Raw genomic sequence first — 21,286 nt, forward strand, 5'->3', positions numbered from 1 at the left:
TCACCTGCCAGTGGAAACATCCACTCTACGTCTATCTTATCTATTCCCTTCATTGGTTTACGTTTCTCTAAGATTCCCCCTCATTCTTCTAAATTCCAGTGAATATAATCCCAGTCTACTCAGTCTGTCCTCATAAGCCAACCCCTCACCTCTGAAATCAACCTAGTGAACCTCCTCTTCACCCCCTCCAGTGCCAGTACATCCTTTCTCAAGTAAGGAGACTAAAACACTCCAGGTGTGGCCTCACCAGCATACCATATAGCTGCAACATAACCTCCATGCATTTAAACACAATCTCATTAGCAACTAAGGACACAATTCGATTTGCTTTCCTAATTACCTGTTGTACTTGCAGAACAACCCTCTGTGAGTCATGCACAAAGACACCCAGGTCCCTCTGCAGAGCAGCATGCTGCAACTTCTTACCATTCAAGTAATAGGCCATTTTTACTGATATTCCAACCAAAATGGATGATCTCATTGGAAATCTAGGCACACCTCATCCACCGGCTCCCCATTGTCCAGTGTCCGTAATGTCTTCATAGAATGCCAAAAGACTAGTTAAGCGTCAGAGACCCAGGTTTAATTCCAGCCGCGGGCAGTGGTCTGTGTGGATTTTCTACATTCTCCCCGTGTCTGAGTGGGTTTCCTCCGGGTGCTCCTGTTTCCTCCCGCAATCTAAAGATGTGCAGATTAAGTGACTTGGCCATAGAGTTCAGGGATATGAAGGTTAGCTGTATTAGTCAGGTGTAAATGTAAAGTAATACGGTAGAGGAATGGATTTGGGTAGAATACTCTTCAGAGGGTCAGTGAGGATTTGTTGGGCTGAAGAGCTTGTTTCCACACTGTAAGGATTCTATGAACCCATGCTGCATCTGCCCAATGGGACAATTTCTATCTAGATGCCTTGCTATTCCTTCTTTGATAATTGACTCAAGCAACTTCCCCACTAAAGACGTTAAACCAACCAATCTATAATTCCCCATCTTTCGTCTACTGCCCCTTTTAATCCCAGGTGTCACATTTGCTGTTTTCCAATTCGCTGGTTCTGCCATTTTTGGAGTATTGTATGAAATTCTGGTCACCCTGCTTTAGCAATAAAGTTGTAAAAACAGAAAGGGTTCAGAAAAGATTTACAAGGATGGTTGAAGGATTTGAGCTATAGTGAGAGGCTGAATTGGCTGGGATGTCGGAGACTGAGGGGTGACCTTGTAGATTTTTATAAAATCATGAGGAGCAAAGACAGGGTAAATAGACAATGACTTTACCCCGGGATGGGAGTGTCCAAAACTAGAGGCAGAGGTTTACGGTGAAAGTGGAAAAATATGAAAAGGACCTGAGGGGCAACGTTTTCATGCAGAGGGTGGTGCATGTATGGAATGAGCTGCCAGAGGAAACTGGTACAATTACAGCATTTGAAAGACATCTGGATTTGTATGCAAATAGGAAAGGTTTATGAGCCAAATGCTGCCAAATAGGAACAGATTAGGTTAGGATATCTGGTCGGCAGTTACAATTACATCAGTTAAAATGCTAGCAAATGGGACTAATAAGAATCATTGAGACACAGAGATGCACAGCACGGAAACAAACCCCTCAGTCCAACTCGTCCATGCTGACCAGATATCCTAACCTAATCTGGTCCCATTTGTTAGCATTTAAAAAGTTGTAATTGTCCCAGACTCCACCACTTCCTCTGACAGCTCATTCCATACACGCACCCCCCTCAGAGAATATTGACCCTTCGGTCCCTTTTAAGTCTTTCCCCTCTCACCCTAAACTTATGCCCTCGAGTCCTGGGCTCCCCTACTCCGGGGAAAATATGGGATATCTGGTCAGCATTGGACAAGTTTGACTGAATGGTCTGTTTCCATGCTATAGGTCTCTATTATTCTACTACTCTCAACGATAGGTGGGGATAGAGCCCAAAGAGAGAAGGGTAATTGGACAGACAAAGGAATGGGTAACAAACTGGCTAGGAGATTGGATAGTCATTAATGGGGACTGATAATGGTTAACAAGACCTGGTGTGTGGGGAATGGAGTAAAGAATTGGGAGAGCTCAAGCCATAAAGTTGTTAGACTAGATACTGTATTGAGTCCAGATAGCTGCAGAGTTTCCAAATGAAGAATGAGATGCTGTTCTTCCAGCTTGCACTAAGCTTCTCTGGAGCATTATAGCAAGCCTAAGTCTGAGATAATGGTCAGGGTAAAGGGTGGTGTGTTGAAGTGGCAGGTAACTGGAAACTCAGAGTCTTTTTTGAGGTTCTGTGAAGTGGTCACTCAATCTACATTTTGTTTCCCCAACGTTGAGGATACCACATTGTGAGCAGCGAATGCATTAGACTAGATTACAGCAAGTGCAAGGAGAGCACTGCTTCACTGTCTTCCTGATGGCATCTCCAAGATGGACTAGAACAACTCAGGAAGGTGGCCCATCACCAACCACTCAAGAATGATTAGGACTGAGGGACAAATGCTGGCTTGGCTAGCAATCTCCAATCCCTTGAATGAACAAACGTAATTAATAATGTGTTAGTTGACAAAGTGGCCTTGCAAGGAAATAGTGTTACCAGACCTAGAGAATAAAATAACTATTGGCCTGCCTATTCACAATAAAACAAAATACTGATGCACTTTCCTATCCCTGAAAAAACTTTCCGCTGTTTCCGGGTAAAGTCTCCCATGAATGGAGATAAAGACTCTATCCAGGACAAGCAAATGAGGAGTGGCCTGATTCTGTGGACAAATTGGAGGTGATTGCAATGGCCTTATAGTCAAATGTGTGGATTGCACAGAGAGTGTGGTGGTTTGAATCTTGAGTTATAAAATAGATTCAATTAACTTTTGTGCAAGGAAAACACCTCTGCAAATAGTTTGGTTTCAGGGTTCTTTGATTCATATGGGCACAGCTCGAAATGAGCTATCACTCCCAAAAAAGGGAATCATGTGATTGCAAGAAAACCAACTAATTCTTCATGCTTGTTGGAGAGAATTTAGCCTGATGGTAATGTCATTGCATTATTGTAGTGGTAGCCTACTACATTGATGACCCAGGTTTAAATTGCACCAAAATAGCTCTTGGAATTTAAATTATTAATATATCTGGAATGAAAAGCTTGTCTCAACCATGGTGAAACTATTGTTAAAAGGCCCATCCAAGTCACTAATATATTTTAAGGAAGGAAATCCTCCAACCTTCTCAGGTCTGGCCTACACGTGACTCCAGATCCACAGCAATTTGTTGGTTGACTGTTAACTGTCCTTTGAAATGATCTAGTAAACCATTCAATTCAAGGAAAAAATTGACAACAAATTCTGGCCTTCCCATCAATGCCCACATCCAAAGAAAAAACTTAATGAACAAAACTCTATGGCAGTGACTCATAAAACTCTTTTGGATTCGAGAGATTGCTTTTAGACTTAAAGTTAGTACAAAATGTCCTTCAATTCCATGATAAATTGGCATTGTCTAATACTCGGCAAAGACTGGAAACACATTCTGTAATAATGGATTTGTTTCTGATTGTGTTGTTTTCTGTCGTATTTTTACCTTACAGATGGGTGTAAAGGCGAATGGTCTCCATGGTTTAATGAAAACACACCAACTCTGCAAAACAGAGCAGACACCGAGTTATTAAACCAAGTGTCAAGTTCTCTGTGTCCATTCTATCCCTATCAAATTACAGACATTCAGTGTGAGGCTCTCAAATTTCCCCAGCGCCCAATCAATGAGATGAAAGATAACGTGACGTGCGATAAAGAAACAGGACTTGTTTGTACTTACAGTCATCAGGCATCCGAAAGCAGTTTAATGTGTTTGGACTACAGGATAAGAGTTTGCTGTCAGCACCCCTCACCCAGCACAAGAGTTACCCCAAAAACATCAGTAACAACCACAACTAAAACACTTCCAACAATACCTACATCCACAACGACCACATTTCCCACAACACTCACATCCACAACTACCACAGTTCCAACAACACCCACATCCAAAACTACCACATTTCCAACAACACCCACATCCACAACTACCACAGTTCCAACAACACTCACATCCACAACTACCACAGTTCCAACAACACTCACATCCACAACTACCACAGTTCCCACAACATCCACATCCTCACCTACCACAGTTCCCACAACATCCACATCCTCAACTACCACAGTTCCAACAACACTCACATCCACATCTGTCACAGTTCCCACAACACACACATCCACAACTACAACAGTTCCAACAACACCCACATCCTCACCCTCCACAGTTCCAACAACACCCACATCCACATCTGTCACAGTTCCCACAACACACACATCCACAACTACAACAGTTCCAACAACACCCACATCCTCACCCTCCACAGTTCCAACAACACTCACATCCACATCTACCACAGTTCCAACAACACTCACATCCACAACTACCACAGTTCCAACAACACTCACATCCACATCTACCACTGTTCCCACAACACTCACATCCACATATACCACAGTTCCAACAACACTCACATCCACATCTACCACAGTTCCCACAACACTCACATCTACAACTACCACAGTTCCCACAACACACACATCCACAACTACAACAGTTCCAACAACACCGACATCCTCACCCTCCACAGTTCCCACAACACTCACATCCACATCTACCACAGTTCCAACAACACTCACATCCACAACTACCACAGTTCCCACAACACCCACATCCACAACTACCACAGTTCCCACAACACTCACATCCACAACTACCACAGTTCCCACAACACTCACATCCACAACTACCACAGTTCCAACAACACCCACATCCACATCTACCACAGTTCCCACAACACTCACATCCACAACTACCACAGTTCCAACACCCACATCCACATCTACCACAGTTCCCACAACACTCACATCCACAACTTCCACAGTTCCCACAATACCCACATCCACAACTACCACAGTTCCAACAACACTCACATCTACAACTACCACAGTTCCAACACTCACATCCACAACTACCACAGTTCCAACAACACCCACATCCACATCTACCACAGTTCCCACAACACTCACATCCACAACTACCACATTTCCCACAACACTCACATCCACAACTACCACAGTTCCAACAATACCCACATCCACATCTACCACAGTTCCCACAACACTCACATCCACAACTACCACAGTTCCCACAACACCCACATCCACATCTATCACAGTTCCCACAACACTCGCATCCACAACTACCACAGTTCCCACAACACCCACATCCACAACTACCACAGTTCCAACAACACTCACATCTACAACTACCACAGTTCCAACACCCACATCCACAACTACCACAGTTCCAACAACACCCACATCCACATCTACCACAGTTCCCACAACACCCACATCCAAAACTACCACAGTTCCAACAACACCCACATCCACAACTACCACAGTTCCAACAACACTCACATCCACACCTACCACAGTTCCAACAACACCCACATCCACAACTACCACAGTTCCCACATCCACATCCTCAACTACCACAGTTCCCACAACACTCACATCCACAACTACCACAGTTCCCACAACACTCACATCCACAACTACCACAGTTCCCACAACACCCACATCCACAACTACCACAGTTTCAACAACACCCACATCTACAACGACCACAGTTCCCACAACATCCACATCCGCATCTACCACAGTTCCAACAACACTCACATCTACAACGACCATAGTTCCAACAACACTCACATCCACAACTACCACAGTTCCAACAACACTCACATCCACAACTACCACATTTCCCACAACACTCACATCCACAACTACCACAGTTCCAACAATACCCACATCCACATCTACCACAGTTCCCACAACACTCACATCCACAACTACCACAGTTCCCACAACACCCACATCCACATCTATCACAGTTCCCACAACACTCGCATCCACAACTACCACAGTTCCCACAACACCCACATCCACAACTACCACAGTTCCAACAACACTCACATCTACAACTACCACAGTTCCAACACCCACATCCACAACTACCACAGTTCCAACAACACCCACATCCACAACTACCACAGTTCCCACAACATCCACATCCTCAACTACCACAGTTCCCACAACATCCACATCCTCAACTACCACAGTTCCCACAACACTCACATCCACAACTACCACAGTTCCCACAACACCCACATCCACAACTACCACAGTTCCCACATCCACATCCTCAACTACCACAGTTCCCACAACACTCACATCCACAACTACCACAGTTCCCACAACACTCACATCCACAACTACCACAGTTCCCACAACACCCACATCCACAACTACCACAGTTCCCACAACACCCACATCCGCATCTACTACAGTTCCAACAACACTCACATCCACAACTACCACAGTTCCCACAACACCCACATCCACAACTACCACAGTTCCCACAACACTCACATCCACATCTACCACATTTCCAACACCCACATCAACAACTACCACAGTTCCAACAACACTCACATCCACAACTACCACAGTTACAACAACACTCACATCCACAACTACCACAGTTTCAACAACACCCACATCTACAACGACCACAGTTCCCACAACATCCACATCCGCATCTACCACAGTTCCAACAACACTCACATCTACAACGACCATAGTTCCAACAACACTCACATCCACAACTACCACAGTTCCAACAACACTCACATCCTCAACTACCACAGTTCCAACAACACTCACATCCACAACTACCACAGTTCCAACAACACCCACATCCACAACTACCACAGTTCCTACAACACCCACATCTGCATATACCACAGTTCCAACAACACCCACATCCACAACTACCACAGTTCCAACAACACTCACATCCTCAACTACCACAGTTCCAACAACACTCACATCCACAACTACCACAGTTCCAACAACACCCACATCCACAACTACCACAGTTCCTACAACACCGACATCTGCATATACCACAGTTCCAACAACACTCACATCCACAACTACCACAGTTCCCACAACATCCACATCCACAACTACCATAGTTCCCACAATACCCACATCCACAACTACCACAGTTCCAACAACACCCACATCCACATCTGTCACAGTTCCCACAACACACACATCCACAACTACAACAGTTCCAACAACACCCACATCCTCACCCTCCACAGTTCCCACAACACCCACATCCATAACTACCACAGTTCCCACAACACCCACATTCACATCTACCACTGTTCCCACAACATCCACATCCACAACTACCACAGTTCCAACAACACCCACATCCACAACTATCACAGTTGCAACAACACCCACATCCACAACTACAATAGTTCCAACAACACCCACATCCACAACTATCACAGTTGCAACAACACCCACATCCACAACTACAATAGTTCCAACAACATCCACATCCACAATTACAACAGTTCCCTCTACACCCACATCCACACCTACAACAGTTCCCACAACACCCGTATCCACAACTACCACAGTTCCAACAACACACACATCCACAACTACCCCAATTGCAACAACACCCACATCCACACATACAACAGTTCCAACAGCACCGACATCCACAATGACCAAAGAATGGCCAAGAACCACACTGACAAACATCCCAACATTTATTACCTCACACACAACACCGCTGACAACGCAATGTTTACCAGATCCAAAACCCAAATGTCCAAAATCAGCGAAATTTCTCGATGAAAATGGATGTGAGAAATGGTATTGCTATTGTAAGTATCATTTATTTTTGGAATTGATTATTTTTATTCAAAACTCTTTAAACATGATTAATGAGTCTCCTTTTGCCCTGGTCTCTATCTTCTTTCAGGCCAATGTCAAGTATGGGGAGACCCCCACTATCTCACTTTCGGTGGTACACAGTATGATTTCTTTGAAAATTGCACATACACACTTGTTGAAGAACAAGTTCCCAAATACAATTTCTCAGTTCTCGTCGATAATTATTACTGTTTCGAGGGCCTTCCTATGTCTTGTGCGAGAGGGATAGTTGTATCTTACAAGGAAAGTGTTGTAACTATTACAACTGGACGTCAGCATCTGGTATGTACAACAGAATAAACAGTAAATTTGGATTGTTTATCATCATTAACTGTGTGAGAAGTGACCTTTTGAAATGGTTAAAATTGTGCCCTTTAATAAAAAATATTGTTCATGGGATATAATAGGACATAAACATAGAAAGTTGTAAAATCAGAATTGTTGCAGTGTGAATCAATCAGAGAACAGTTGGTATTTTATGTCTATAACGACTCTGAAAGGGTAATGGAGTTAGTTCCCTTGTTCTTTTCCCAAAGCAAAATTATTTTTTCTTTCTACAGACAATTATCCACCTCTCTTTTGAACGCCACGTTTGCATCTTGCTCCATCACATTGTTCGACATTGAAATTCAAACCTTCACTACTTTTCCTGTAATTATTACTTCTGTCATATTGATTCTTTTGCTTTTTCTAAAATTTTTGTTTTTATTGAACAAATAGATTTTTTAATATTACAAATACAAAACAATACAATTCAAAACAGGACTTGTTTTGGACCATTTGTCAAAATTTAAACCATGGATATCTTCAGCATGTCCCAGTGCAAGGTCTGTATGGGCACTCCTCCCCATTGTCTTTGGTCTTGCGATAGGATTCTTTTGCTTTAATCTCCTTAATGTGGTGTCCCCTGGTTTGTTACCCTTCCACCAGTGGAAATGGTCTTTGTCAAAATGATCACCTGGATTTTAAACACTCTATAAATCGTGTCTTAACATAACTGTAAACCCAAAATACTAAAGTTGCTGTAAATCTTGAACAAAAACAGCAACTGCTGGAAATTCTCAATAGGTCAGATGGCATATATGGAGAGAAACAAGGTCAGATCATTGGCCATTGATCATCACAGACAAAGGAGATGCAGGTACAGGAACCTAGGGGCATTTTGTGCACAAATTATAGAAGTTGGCAGTGCAGATTAAGAACATGTTTATGTGGGCATATAGGATCCTTGGGTTTGGATTATAGAGGCATTGAGTCAAAAAACAAGATAGTGCTGATGAAAGTAATTTCTGTCTTCTTTCAATCTTCTTTTCACTATGGACAGCAGCCCATCTACTCACAAACTAAAGTACCTCATCCCTGGAATCATTCTATTAAAACATTTCTGCATTCTCCCTAAAAACTTCACATCCTTCTTAAAGTATGATACAAAAAATTGAACATAATCATCAAATACATAGTTTTATGGCGATTAATCATAACTTTATTGGTTCTGCATTCTCCATTTATGAAACCCAAGATACCACATTGTCACCTTCAGAAATTTCTGCACATATTTTTCCTAATCTCTGTTTGTGCATCTCTTTTGCAATTAGAAAGATATAAGACAGGAGCAGGAGCAGCTTGCTTGTTAACAACAAATGCAAAGTATTAATTTAGTTCTTTGGCTAATTCTCGTGCCTCCAGCTGCAGACTTGAGTTTTAGCCCCAGTGCTTCTCCTACTCTCTTTCCAATTATACATGCCCATAGAGGACTGCTGGATCTTTTTTTGTTTAAGCTGCTAGAGTCTTCTTATACTTTGCCATTTTTTTCCTTTCTTACTTCCACTGTGATCAGACTAAGTGTAGCCTAGTTCTCATTTACATTAACTTGACATGTATCACACTTGCTCTTTTTTCTGCTTCAGCTTACATGCTATCTCCTTCATCATCAAGGGGCTCTGCCTATGGTTGTCCTGAGTTGACCTGTCATTCAACTGTGCATTGAAATTCCTGAATCATTCCTTCGTTAAAGGTGTTCCATTGTTCTAGAAAAAGATGTATTCTCACCCCAATGAAATTTGCTTCCCTCAGATTAGATATATTAATCCTATGATGCTCCACATAACCTAAACTTTATGATATTATGATCACTATTGCCAAAATGTTCTCATCCTGACAATTGGTCCATTCATTTCATAGAATCATTTCAGAAACAGATCTCCTTCTTTTACACCATTACTGTCTCAGCCCATATTATGATAAATAAGCCCCAATTCTAATGCTTTAAAGTGTTTGTGCCTTTCTCTAGTACCCTACACTTTTGCTGCTGGATAGTATTACCCCAGTTAGCACCCGTAGTAACTAGGTTATTTGTTATGTGTGTCCAAGAAAATGTTCTGATTCAGTATGTGGATGAACCCACTAGAGAAGGTGCAAAATATGACCTACTCCTGGGAAATTAGATTAGATTAGATTCCCCACAGTATGGAAACAGGCCCTTCAGCCCAACAAGTCCACACTGACCATCTGAAGAGCAACCCACCCAGACCCATTACCCACCCCATGTTAACCCATGACTAATGCACCTAACACTATGGGTAATTTAGCATGGCCAATTCACCTGACCTGCACATTTTTTGGATTGTGGGAGTAAACCGGAGCACCTGGAGGAAATGCACCCAGACATGGGGAGAATGTGCGAACTCCACACAGTCACCCGAGGCGGGAATCGAACCTGGGTCCCTGACGCTGTGAGGCAGCAGTGCTAACCACTTAGTCACCTTGAAATAGACAGGGCAGGTGACTGAGGTGTCAATGGGGGAGCACTTTGGGGCCAGCGACCATAATTCTATTAGTTTTAAAATAGTGATGGAAAAGTACAGAACACATCTAAAAGTTGAAGTTCTAAATTGGAGAAAGGCTAATTTTGACGATATTAGAAAAGGACTTTCAAAAGCTGATTAGGGGCAGACATTTGCAGGAATAGTGACAGCTGGAAATTGGGAAGCCTTAAGAAATGAGATAATGAGAGTCCAGAGATGTATATTCCTGTTAGGGTGAAAGGAAAGGCTGGTAAATGTAGGGTATGCTGAATGACTAGAGAAATTGAGGGTTTGGTTAAGAAAAAGAAGGAAACATATATCAGGTGTAGACTGGATAGATCGAGTAAATCCTTAGAAGAGTATAAAGGTAGTAGGAGTATACTTAAGAGGGAAATCAGGAGGGCAAAAAGAGGACATGAGAAAGCAATTTGTGGGCAATTTGTTAGAGGGAATCCTGATGGACAGGACTACATGTATTTGGCAAGGCAAGGATTGTTTATGGAATAGTCATCATGGTTTTGTGCATGGGAAATCATGTCCCACAAACTTGATTGAGTTTTTTGAAGAAGTATCAAAGAGGATTGATAAGGACAAAGTGGTAGACGTGATCCATATGAACTTCAGTAAAGTGTTCGACAAGGTTCCCCATGGGAGACTGATTAGCAAGGATAGATCTCATGGAATACAGGGAGAACTAGCCATTTGGATACAGAACTGACTCAAAGGTAGAAGACAGAAGGTGGTGGTGGAGGATTGTTTTTCAGACTGGAGGTCTGTGACCAGTGGAGTGCCACAAGGATCGGTGCTGGGTCCATAAATGATTTGGATGTGAGCATAAGAGATATCATTCGTAAGTTTGCAGATGACAACAAAATTGGAGGTGTAGTGGACAGCAAAGAAAGTTATCTCTGATTACAATGGGATCTTGATCAGATGGGCCAATGGGCTGAAGAGTGGCAGATGGAGTTTAATTTAGATAAATGAAAGGTGCTGCATTCAAAGTTTGTGAGAAGATTTGTAGCTCGGGTGCTCGTTGTTGTGGTTCTGTTCGCCGAGCCGGGAATTTGTGTTGCAGATGTTTCGGCCCTGGTCTAGGTGACATCCTCAGTGCTTGGGAGCCTCCTGTGAAGCGCTTCTGTGATCTTTCCTCAGGCATTTGTAGTGGTTTGAATCTGCCGCTTCCGGTTGTCAGTTCCAGCTGTCCGTTGTAGTGGTTGGTATATTGGGTCCAGGTCGGTGTGCTTATTGATTGAATCTGTGGATGAATGCCATGCCTCTAGGAATTCCCTGGCTGTTCTCTGTTTGGCTTGTCCTATAATAGTAGTGTTGTCCCAGTCGAATTCATGTTGCTTGTCATCTGCGTGTGTGGCTACTATGGATAGCTGGTCGTGTTGTTTCATGTCTAGTTGGTGCTCATGGATGCGGATCATTAGCTGTCTTCCTGTTTGTCCTATGTAGTGTTTTGTGCAGTCCTTGCATGGGATTTTGTATACTACATTGGTTTTGCTCATGCTGGGTATCGGGTCCTTCGTTGTGGTGAGTTGTTGTCTGAGAGTTATATTACAGGACAATTATAGGACTATTATAGGTCAAGCCAAACAGAGAACAGCCAAGGAATTCCTAGAGGCATGGCACTCATCCACAGATTCAATCAACAAGCACATCGACCTGGATCCAATATACCAACCACTGCAGCGGACAGCTGGAACTGACAACCGGAAGCGACATATTCAAACCATTACAAATGCCAGAGGAAAGATCACAGAAGTGCTTCACAGGAGGCTCCCAAGCACTGAGGATGTCACCTAGACAGGGGACGAAACGTCTGCAACACAAATTCCTGGCTCGGCGCACAGAACCATAACAAAGGTGATGCATTTTGGGAAAGCAAATCTTAGCAGGACTTATACACTTAATGGTAAGGTCCTAGGTAGTGTTGCTGAACAAAGGTACCTTGGAGTGCAAGTTCATAGTTCTTTGAAAGTGGAGTTGCAGGTAGATAGGATAGTGAAGAAGGCATTTGGCATACTTTCCTTTATTGATCAGAGTATTGAGTTTTGGAGTTGGGCGGTCATGTTGCGGCTGTACAGGACATCAGTTAGGCCGTTGTTGGAATATTGCGTGCAATTCTGGTCTGCTTTCTATCAGAAAGACGTTGTGAAACTTGAAAGGGTTCCAAAAAGATTTACAAGGATGTTGCCAGGGTTGAAGGATTTGAGCTATAGGGAGAGGTTGAATAGGCTAGGGCTGTTGTCGCTGGAGCATCAGAGGCTGAGGGGTGACATTATAGAGGTTTTTAAAACTATGAGGGGCATGGACAGGGTAAATAGACAAAGTCTTTTCCCTGGGGTTGGGGAGTCCAGAACTAGAGGGCATAGGCTTAGGGTGAGAGGGGAAAGATATAAAAGAGACCTAAGGAGAAACCTTTTCACGCAGAGGGTGGTACGTGTATGGAATGAGCTGCCAGAGGATGTGGTGGAGACTGGTACAATTGCAGTATTTAAAAGGCATCTGGATGGGTATATGAATAGGAAGGTTTTGGGCTGAGTGCTGGCAAGTGGACTAGATTAGGTTGGGATATCTGGTCAGCATGGACGATTTGGACCAAAGGGTCTGTTTCCATAAGTACATCTCTATGACTCTATGACTAAATAGGTCTGCCATCGGCCTTTTCAGAATACCAGATGGATTTTTATGTACTACCACTGATCATCTGAGATTAGGCTGGCAGGTCATAAGGCTTGGTGCAAAATTGAGTGTCATGTTGAAGACAAAGGTCATTACCCACCTACATCTCCTGATATTCTGGTATTTTACCAGGCTATTGGCTGCCCCACCAATCATATTATTCATTGAAGGCTTGAAGTGACCATTGGCATCCTAAGGACCTTCTCCTATCTCTGTTGGTATTTAAACCATGACAAGGGGTTGCACAGCATATAAGAGGTGAAACCTGATGGCTTTTTTTGTGATCTGAGGAGACCTATCCTATCTGGACTCCCTGTGCTCAAAAGGGAGCATGCACATGCCCTCGCATGATCTTCCATTCACAAATGTGATGCTCAATACTGCTTGCTACAGCCCAACAGATAGACCCAGGTAAACCACGGTCTCCCCCATACCCTGTTGACCTTCAAATCCAACTCCATGGCTCCTCAACATTGGGACCTTCCAACTGTCCCTATATTGGCCACTACCTCAAGCGTGCTGCTGTGACTGGATAGCTGCTAACCATTCAGGGCTTGACTTTCTCCCCCGTGGTCCTCTCCCTGAGCCAATTGCTCATACAACTGACCTAAACAAGTGGAGGTGCGTTCACTCCAACCTTTCAGCCAGGGTAGGTACAACTGCCTCCATGTGATTCCTGCCCATCTTCTCTCTGCCGCATCATTATATTCTCCATTAGTATTGCAAGTAATTGCAAACCCTACTCTTCCTTTCTTTAAATTTCTGTCTTTCCTGAGCATCTTCTATCTCAAGATATTCAGAACCAAGCTTTTATGCCACATTATGTCATTATTTTCTTCTGTAATTCACAAACTGAACCTACCTTGCTTCATGCATTTTTTACATAGAATATAACAGCACTCATGAACATGAAGGCATTAGAGTTGTTACTATTGAGGTCTCACCTGCCTCAAGACCAATTTCAATGACACAGAAATCTAAACTCCTACCTCCTCTACCATCTCTACAGCCATGCAGTAATCTGCTCAATCCTCTTGTTCCTGTTCTCATTCATGCAAGATACCAACAGTAGTCCAGAGGTTATTGTTTCTGAGACACTTCTTGCTAAGTCGTGCTTGTAATTCTGGCAATGTCCATATAGCTCCACTGCCCAGACGACCATGGACCTGACTCTAGTTACACTCCCCTAACAAATTGTCCACATTACCAAATTAATAATGGTTTGAAATGGTTTGTACTCATGGAACCCCTACACTACATGCCTGAACCGACTTGATATTTCAGCAGTTATTATATTCCCTTTCTGCCTTCACACTATCTTGAAATCTGCTCTTTACATAGCTCTTAGTTTGTGGATGCATTGCAGTGACTCCAGCCACAGCTCAAGCCCAGTGGTCGAGCTGGTAATAGTTACTGTCCAGGACAGAAGAACTGCCCTGAGGTTCCCATGTGGAGTAGGGTGTGCCTCTAATGGAACAGCAGTGACCTGCCACATCTCTATTTATTGGACTACTAAATTAATCTGGTGTAAATAAAACTTAAGACTTTAAAAACAAACTTAAAATACAAAACATGTTTTAATAACTCTAATTCTTTACCTTAGCTCCTTACCTCAATATGCTTCCCTTTCTCACGATCTTATCTTTCATGAGTTCTGCGATTCCTTTCTCTTCTCACTGACACTGATCTACAATCACTCTTTCTTACTGTGAGACATTTGCTATGACATAGCATTCGTTTAACGCTTTTGAGAAAGGGGGAGAAATGAGAAGTTTGGCAAGGATTACTGAGTTTTAAGAAGGGGGCTTTTAGTGCAGGAAATTGAGATAATAGAACTAGAGAGAGTTTTAGAATCCTGGTGACTGAGGGCTTTCTGATCAACAGAGGAAAGCACTGAGGCTAGATTAGATTCCCTACCATGTGGAAACAGGCCCTTTGGCCCAACCAGTCCACGTCAACCCTCCGAAGAGTAACCGACCCAGACCCATTTCCCTCTGACTAATGCATCTAACACTAAGGGCAATTTACCTGACCTGCACATCTTTGGACTGTGGGAGGAAACCAGAACACCCAAAGGAAACCCACTCAGACATAGGGAGAATGTGCAAACTCCACACAGACAGTCACCCAAGGGTGGATTCGAACACAGCTCCTTGGCACTGTGAGGCAGCAGTGCTAACCATTGTGCCACCCAATGTACAGGTACTAAAGAGAAGAGCTGGAATAATGGGCTTTCAGAGCTGGGCAGAGGGTTAAGCAGATGGATAATTAAAAAGGAAATAAATATGTGAAAAAGCCATTGGGCAACAAAAAAATCATTGTAAGTGAGCAAAAACAGTGGCAATGGATGAAGAAGAAGTAATGAGAAACGGAAAACAGAGGTACTATGTGCTTCAATCATCAGAAAATATTATGTGATTTTTCACTGAAATGGTCCAGTTATTTAGGATTTTAAACCATTATTCACCTTTACAGATAACATTTGATGGAGCCATTGTGACTGTTCCCTACAGTTTGAATGGAATTGACATATATTCTACACACCACAGTATATATATTTCTATTCCTGAAATACAAGCAATCATAATTGCTTTTGGAGATTCCTTTCAAATTAGATTGTCACAACAATACTTCCTGAACAATACTCAAGGACAGTGTGGTATGTGTACCTCATTTTCAACTATATGTATTCCTGAAAGATGAGATAATCATACTATTTCTTTCAGAGACACTACAGATACTTGTAAATGACAATGGATTTTTTTTCTCTCAAAGGTTCTTGCGTGGATGCTGGTGATGATTGTATAACAAGGGATAGGGAGGTCATGCCAAAACACTGCTGCCACATTGCTGCAAATGACTGGAAATTTCCTGACCCAAATAAGCCGTACTGTCAACTAACTCCTAAAACTAACTCAAAAGACCTTTGCACTGATCCAACTCCCCCTCCAACATGTACCCCAGAAAAAACAATTTGCATGCTACTTTTGGGAAAGTATGTGAATGTTTTCATTCATATTTTACTTTTATCTAAATAAATACAAGAAAGTAAATTGTAAAGATAAAGATGGACTGACAAAATGCAATTTGCATTTATGAAGAGAATATATATAGCAAGAGAAAATTGGTTGGTCCACAGATATTTTGAATTTCATAGTCTGCTGTCTCACTTATACCTCAAGGCATAATTGATGATTTGGAGAATTCATTGCTCCAGATGTAACAATATTTCAGCTATTCCTGGTGTTTGTGTTGTGAAAAAAGTATATGATACACACACATATATGTATTATATGTTAATATCATTTATTTTAGGTTTTGGATGTTGAAACAGTGGCATGTGGGTTTTGATCTCTGTACAAAAGAAGGTTTAATGATTGACTTGTCAGCCTTTCTGGAGCCATGACTTAAAATCAGTGTAGTTCAGAGAACAGAGAACTGGGCTCTCTTGAAGTTAAATTGAAGTGACGTTTCTTTATTTGTATTCTGGGAGCTTTACAATCGCAACATTGAAATTCGTGATCTTACTTTGAAGAATCAAGATTTTTGCTGAAGAAAACAATATCATAGATTGGAAAGGTTTCAGATACAATTTGTAGAAGACTGAGCTGAGATTAAATGTAAGAAATATTTTTTCTTTGTGAAATAAGCTAGTTCAGAATAGTAAGAAAATAGGTTACCTTAGTGGAAACAATTTGGTTTGAAAATTCCAGACTAGAAGTGTTTGGTTAGAAGATACATGAGTCTAAAAGAGTTTATATTGCCCAGAAACATAAATTTAATCTGTGAGATTATATTGCGCTATAAAAGAATAAATGTCTTTGTACTTTAATTTTCTTCTTTTTATTGTTTACCACGTAGACCATTTGAAGATTGCAGGAAACACTACAGTGAAGATGTAGATCGCTATTACCAGACTTGTCTCTTTGACCATTGCCATACAAACAAAACAGAATTTGATTGTTCCAGCCTGGAAGCTGCTGCTATTGCTTGTAATGATAGGGGTGTATGTGTCGACTGGAGAAACTTTACAGACGGATATTGCAGTAAGGATAATTATGCTTTTTTTTTGCCAGAACTAAGAGACTAATCTTATCTGGAGAGGTTGAAATGACTGTGGCTACTTCCCATGAAAAAAATAGACTAAAGAATATAAAGTGTTTGATCGATCAGATGTAAAAAGATATATTTCCACTTGTGGGCGAGAGCAAAAATTAAGGGCCAAAAACAGAGACTGTTAATGTTCTTAAATCTCCAGAATGCCAAGAGATGCAGGTCCAAGAAAAGGCAGACATCATTTTCAGTCAACTTTTCACAAATCTGTCATAATCTGTGAACATTCCAGAATTGCTCTATCATAGCTCTGTTTGGGATTTGAGCATTTCAGATCTGTTTTATCATGATTAAAACCAAATTGCTGGCAGTATCACTTAGAACCTGACTGATAGGACTACATTTATCTCTTGCATCCCCAACACAGAAACCAGGAGTGCATAATAGCCACTGGACTTTGAACATGCACTTCCCACAGTTTTCTAGGAAGTAGTTTCAATAGATGCAAAATGAGGTGTACCTCAGGGTGGAATTTTATCCCAGGCTCCAGCCCTGGAGCCAAGGCTATCTCCAACAAGTATGTCTTTGGGTCTATTAAGGCTCCTAAATAAGCTTGAACTTTGTAGATAGTTGAGAAGAGAGAGGAATCAGGAGGTGAGTTACTTACCGCAAAATTTCTAGCCTTTAACCTGTTCTTAAACAGCAGTATGTATATGGTTGATCCAAATCTGTTTCTGCTCCATGGTAAATCCCAGGATGTTGATGGTGGGGAATTCAGTGATGGTAATGCTACTGAATTAAAAGGAGTGATAGTTAGATTTTCTCTCATTGGAGGCTGTCCTTGTGTGGCCCAAATGTTGCATAAATGTTACTTGACACTTATCAGCCCAGACCTGGATGTTCTCAAGGTTTTGCTGCATATGGGCATGGAATGCTGCAATATCTGAGCTGCTGGGAATAGTGCTGAACGTGGTGCCACCATCAGTGAACGTGTCTATTTCTGAACTCATGTTGGACATGGTCTTGATGAAGCAGCCGATGGTATTTGGGCCAAGGAAATTGCACTGAAGACTTCTTGCAGTGATGATGTGGGTCTGAGGTGATTGACCTCCAACAACCACAATCATTTTCCAGCTCCCATTCACAGGCTCATCTTCCTCCAGCTCAGAGCTGAAGCCTGTTCTGATCCATTGAACAGCCAAACCATTGTAAAAGCCACTCATTGTGTCCCAGTTTTCAGGGATAGGGCCATCATATTCATGCAAAATAAAACCCTGAAACAATCAAATCCCAAAATGCAGCACAGGAATATTATGAAACAAAATTGGACTTCAAATCAAAGGAGATGAAGTAGATAATCAAAAGTTTTGTCAAAAAGGTAGGTTTAAGGATCATCATAAAGAATGATAGAGATGCTTCATTAAGCAATTTAAGAACAATTTAAGACGCTGTAGGGTGTTTGGTTTGATTTTTAGATGGTTCGAATCACTCCGAGATCCCTGGTTCTGACACTGGACTTATTTGTGAAATGCAAAAGGGAATGTGAAATGCAAAAGACGGTAGACAGGTAATTGAGGGCAAAAGAATTTAGTTAACTTCAAAAGGTAAGTATACCTTTGTATCTCCCCACTGCAGTGGAGACCATATCAAGAGCAACCGACACTGTAGATGAGGTGTTTGGATGTGCAGGAAAATCTCTGCCGGATGTGGAAGGATTATTTGGGGCTTTGGATGGAGGTGAGGGGGGGAAGATGTGATGCAGGTTTTACATCTCTTGCCGTGGCAGGGGAAGGTGCCGGGAGTGGAGGATGTGTTGATGGCGGTGGGGGGGGGGGGGGGGGGGAGGGGAGGTGCATGGACCTAACAAGAGAGTTGTGGAGGGCATGGTCTCTGCGGAATGCTGATAGGGATGGGGAGAGAAATATATCTTTGGTGTGGGGTCTGACTGTAGGTGGCAGAAATGGTAGAGCATGATGCATTGTATTGGAGATTGGTGGGGTGGAAGGTGAGGACCAGGACAGTTCTGTCCTTGTTGCAGTTGGAGGGGTGGGGTTCAATGGTGGAGGAAATGCGCTGGAGGGTATTGTTGGCCACATGGGAGGGGAAATTGCGGTCCTTGAATTAGGAGGCCATCTGGGATGTTCTGGAGTGGAACTGATCCTCCTGGGAGCAGATGTGGCGGAGGCAGAGGAATTGGGAGTTACTTGACTCTCCTGCTCCTCGGATGCTACCTGACTGACTGTGCTTTTCCAGCGCCACATTTTTTTTTACTCTGATCTCCAGCACCTGCAGTCCTCACTTTGCCCTGTCCGGTATGTCTGTGCATGAGTATTGATTGAGTTGCGCCATTCAGTCTGAGTTGGATGGGGTTTAGGCCTTGTTGATTGTTCTTTTAGAGAAAATGTGTGTAATGGGTTTTGGGGCTGAACAATATTTCCAAGCAGCTATCTTTGTGTCTTGTCTATTTTCCCAGAGCATTGCCCAGCTGATTGTCTTGTTCTTTTACTTTTAAAAGTTATTTGAAAAGTTCAGGGTTTTGGTCCAATATTTCACAATATGGAGATATTTTGCTCAATCCGACAAAGCTTTTGTTCTAAAGCAGTGTCATTCAGAAAGGAATGCCTGTTATATAGTTAAATAATTAATTATAAAATACTTATATGACAATCCAGGATGTTCTTTGGTCTATTTTCATTCACAAATTGTAATGAAATTTTAGAAGTGTTGCTCTGGTTTTTCATGGTCATTTGTTCACAGGTTTTAATTTCTAGAAAAAAGTTTGTTATTTTGCATTCCTACCTCATATGGGCGGCACGGTGGCACAGTGGTTAGCACTGTTGCTTCACAGCGCCAGAGACCCGGGTTCAATTCCCGCCTCAGGCGACTGACTGTGTGGAGTTTGCACGTTCTCCCCGTGTCTGCGTGGGTTTGCTCCGGTTTCCTCCCACAGTCCAAAGATGTGCAGGTCAGGTGAATTGGCCATCCTAAATTGCCTGTAGTGTAGGTAAGGGGTAGATGTAGGGGTATGGGTGGGTTGCGCTTCGGCGGGGCGGTGTGGACTTGTTAGGCCAAAGGGCCTGTTTCCACACTGTAAGTAATCTAATGTGTTTGCTTGCTTTTCAAGATTATACCTGCCCTGAAGGTTTCATTTATAAAGCGTGTGAAACTTGGGAAAATGATCAGTGTAAGAATAAGTAAGTATTTCCACTTGTCACACACTGAGGACATGATGTGATGAACAAAGATTAATTGTCATGACACTCAGGCATTGGATACATGTGTCGAGATTGTGGTGCTGGAAAAGCACAGCAGGCCAGGCAGCATCCGAGGAGCAGGAAAATTAACGTTTCATGCAAAAGCCTTTCATCAGGAAAGAGGCTGGGAACCTCAGAGGTGGAGAGATAAATAAAAGGGGGCACGTGGCTGTGGGGAAGATATCTGAGAGTGCAATAGGTGGATGGAGGTGACGATAAAGGTGATAGGTTGGAGGGGAGGGTGGAGCAGATAGGTGGGAAGGAAAATTGGTAGGTGGGACAGGTCATGAGAGATAGCAGGTTGGATCTGGGATAAGGTGGATGGAGGGGAAATGAAGAACCTGGTGAAATCCACATTGATGCCATGGGGTTGGAGGTCGCAAAGCGGAAGATGAGGTGTTCGTCCTCCAGGCATTGGGTGATTAGGGAGTGGCAATGGAGGAGGCTCAGGACCTGCATGTCCTTGAGGTGGGCCCCAAGGACATGCAGATCCTGGACCTCCTCCATCTCCACTCCCTAACCAACTGATGCCTCAAGGAAGAAACCAAAGATGCAGGTCCTGACCCTCCAACTCCAGGGCATCAAGGTGGATTTCACTAGTTTCCTCATTTCCCGTCACCCCACCTTATCCCAG

The 21,286-nt window shown here is 42.7% G+C and overlaps 1 protein-coding gene across 1 annotated transcript in view; it reads left to right on the forward strand.

Moving 5' to 3' along the window:
- Nucleotides 1-21,286, forward strand: part of LOC140466799 (uncharacterized) — a 92,834-nt gene that overhangs the window by 60,853 nt on the left and 10,695 nt on the right. The window contains exons 30-35 of the mRNA XM_072562440.1: nt 3,560-7,804; nt 7,903-8,135; nt 15,821-16,004; nt 16,121-16,340; nt 17,207-17,391; nt 20,523-20,592. Of these exons, the coding sequence (XP_072418541.1) occupies nt 3,560-7,804; nt 7,903-8,135; nt 15,821-16,004; nt 16,121-16,340; nt 17,207-17,391; nt 20,523-20,592 (5,137 nt within the window). The remainder of the gene's footprint in view (nt 1-3,559; nt 7,805-7,902; nt 8,136-15,820; nt 16,005-16,120; nt 16,341-17,206; nt 17,392-20,522; nt 20,593-21,286) is intronic.

This window comes from Chiloscyllium punctatum, chromosome 44 (assembly GCF_047496795.1).
Source record: "Chiloscyllium punctatum isolate Juve2018m chromosome 44, sChiPun1.3, whole genome shotgun sequence".
NCBI lineage: Eukaryota > Metazoa > Chordata > Chondrichthyes > Orectolobiformes > Hemiscylliidae > Chiloscyllium > Chiloscyllium punctatum.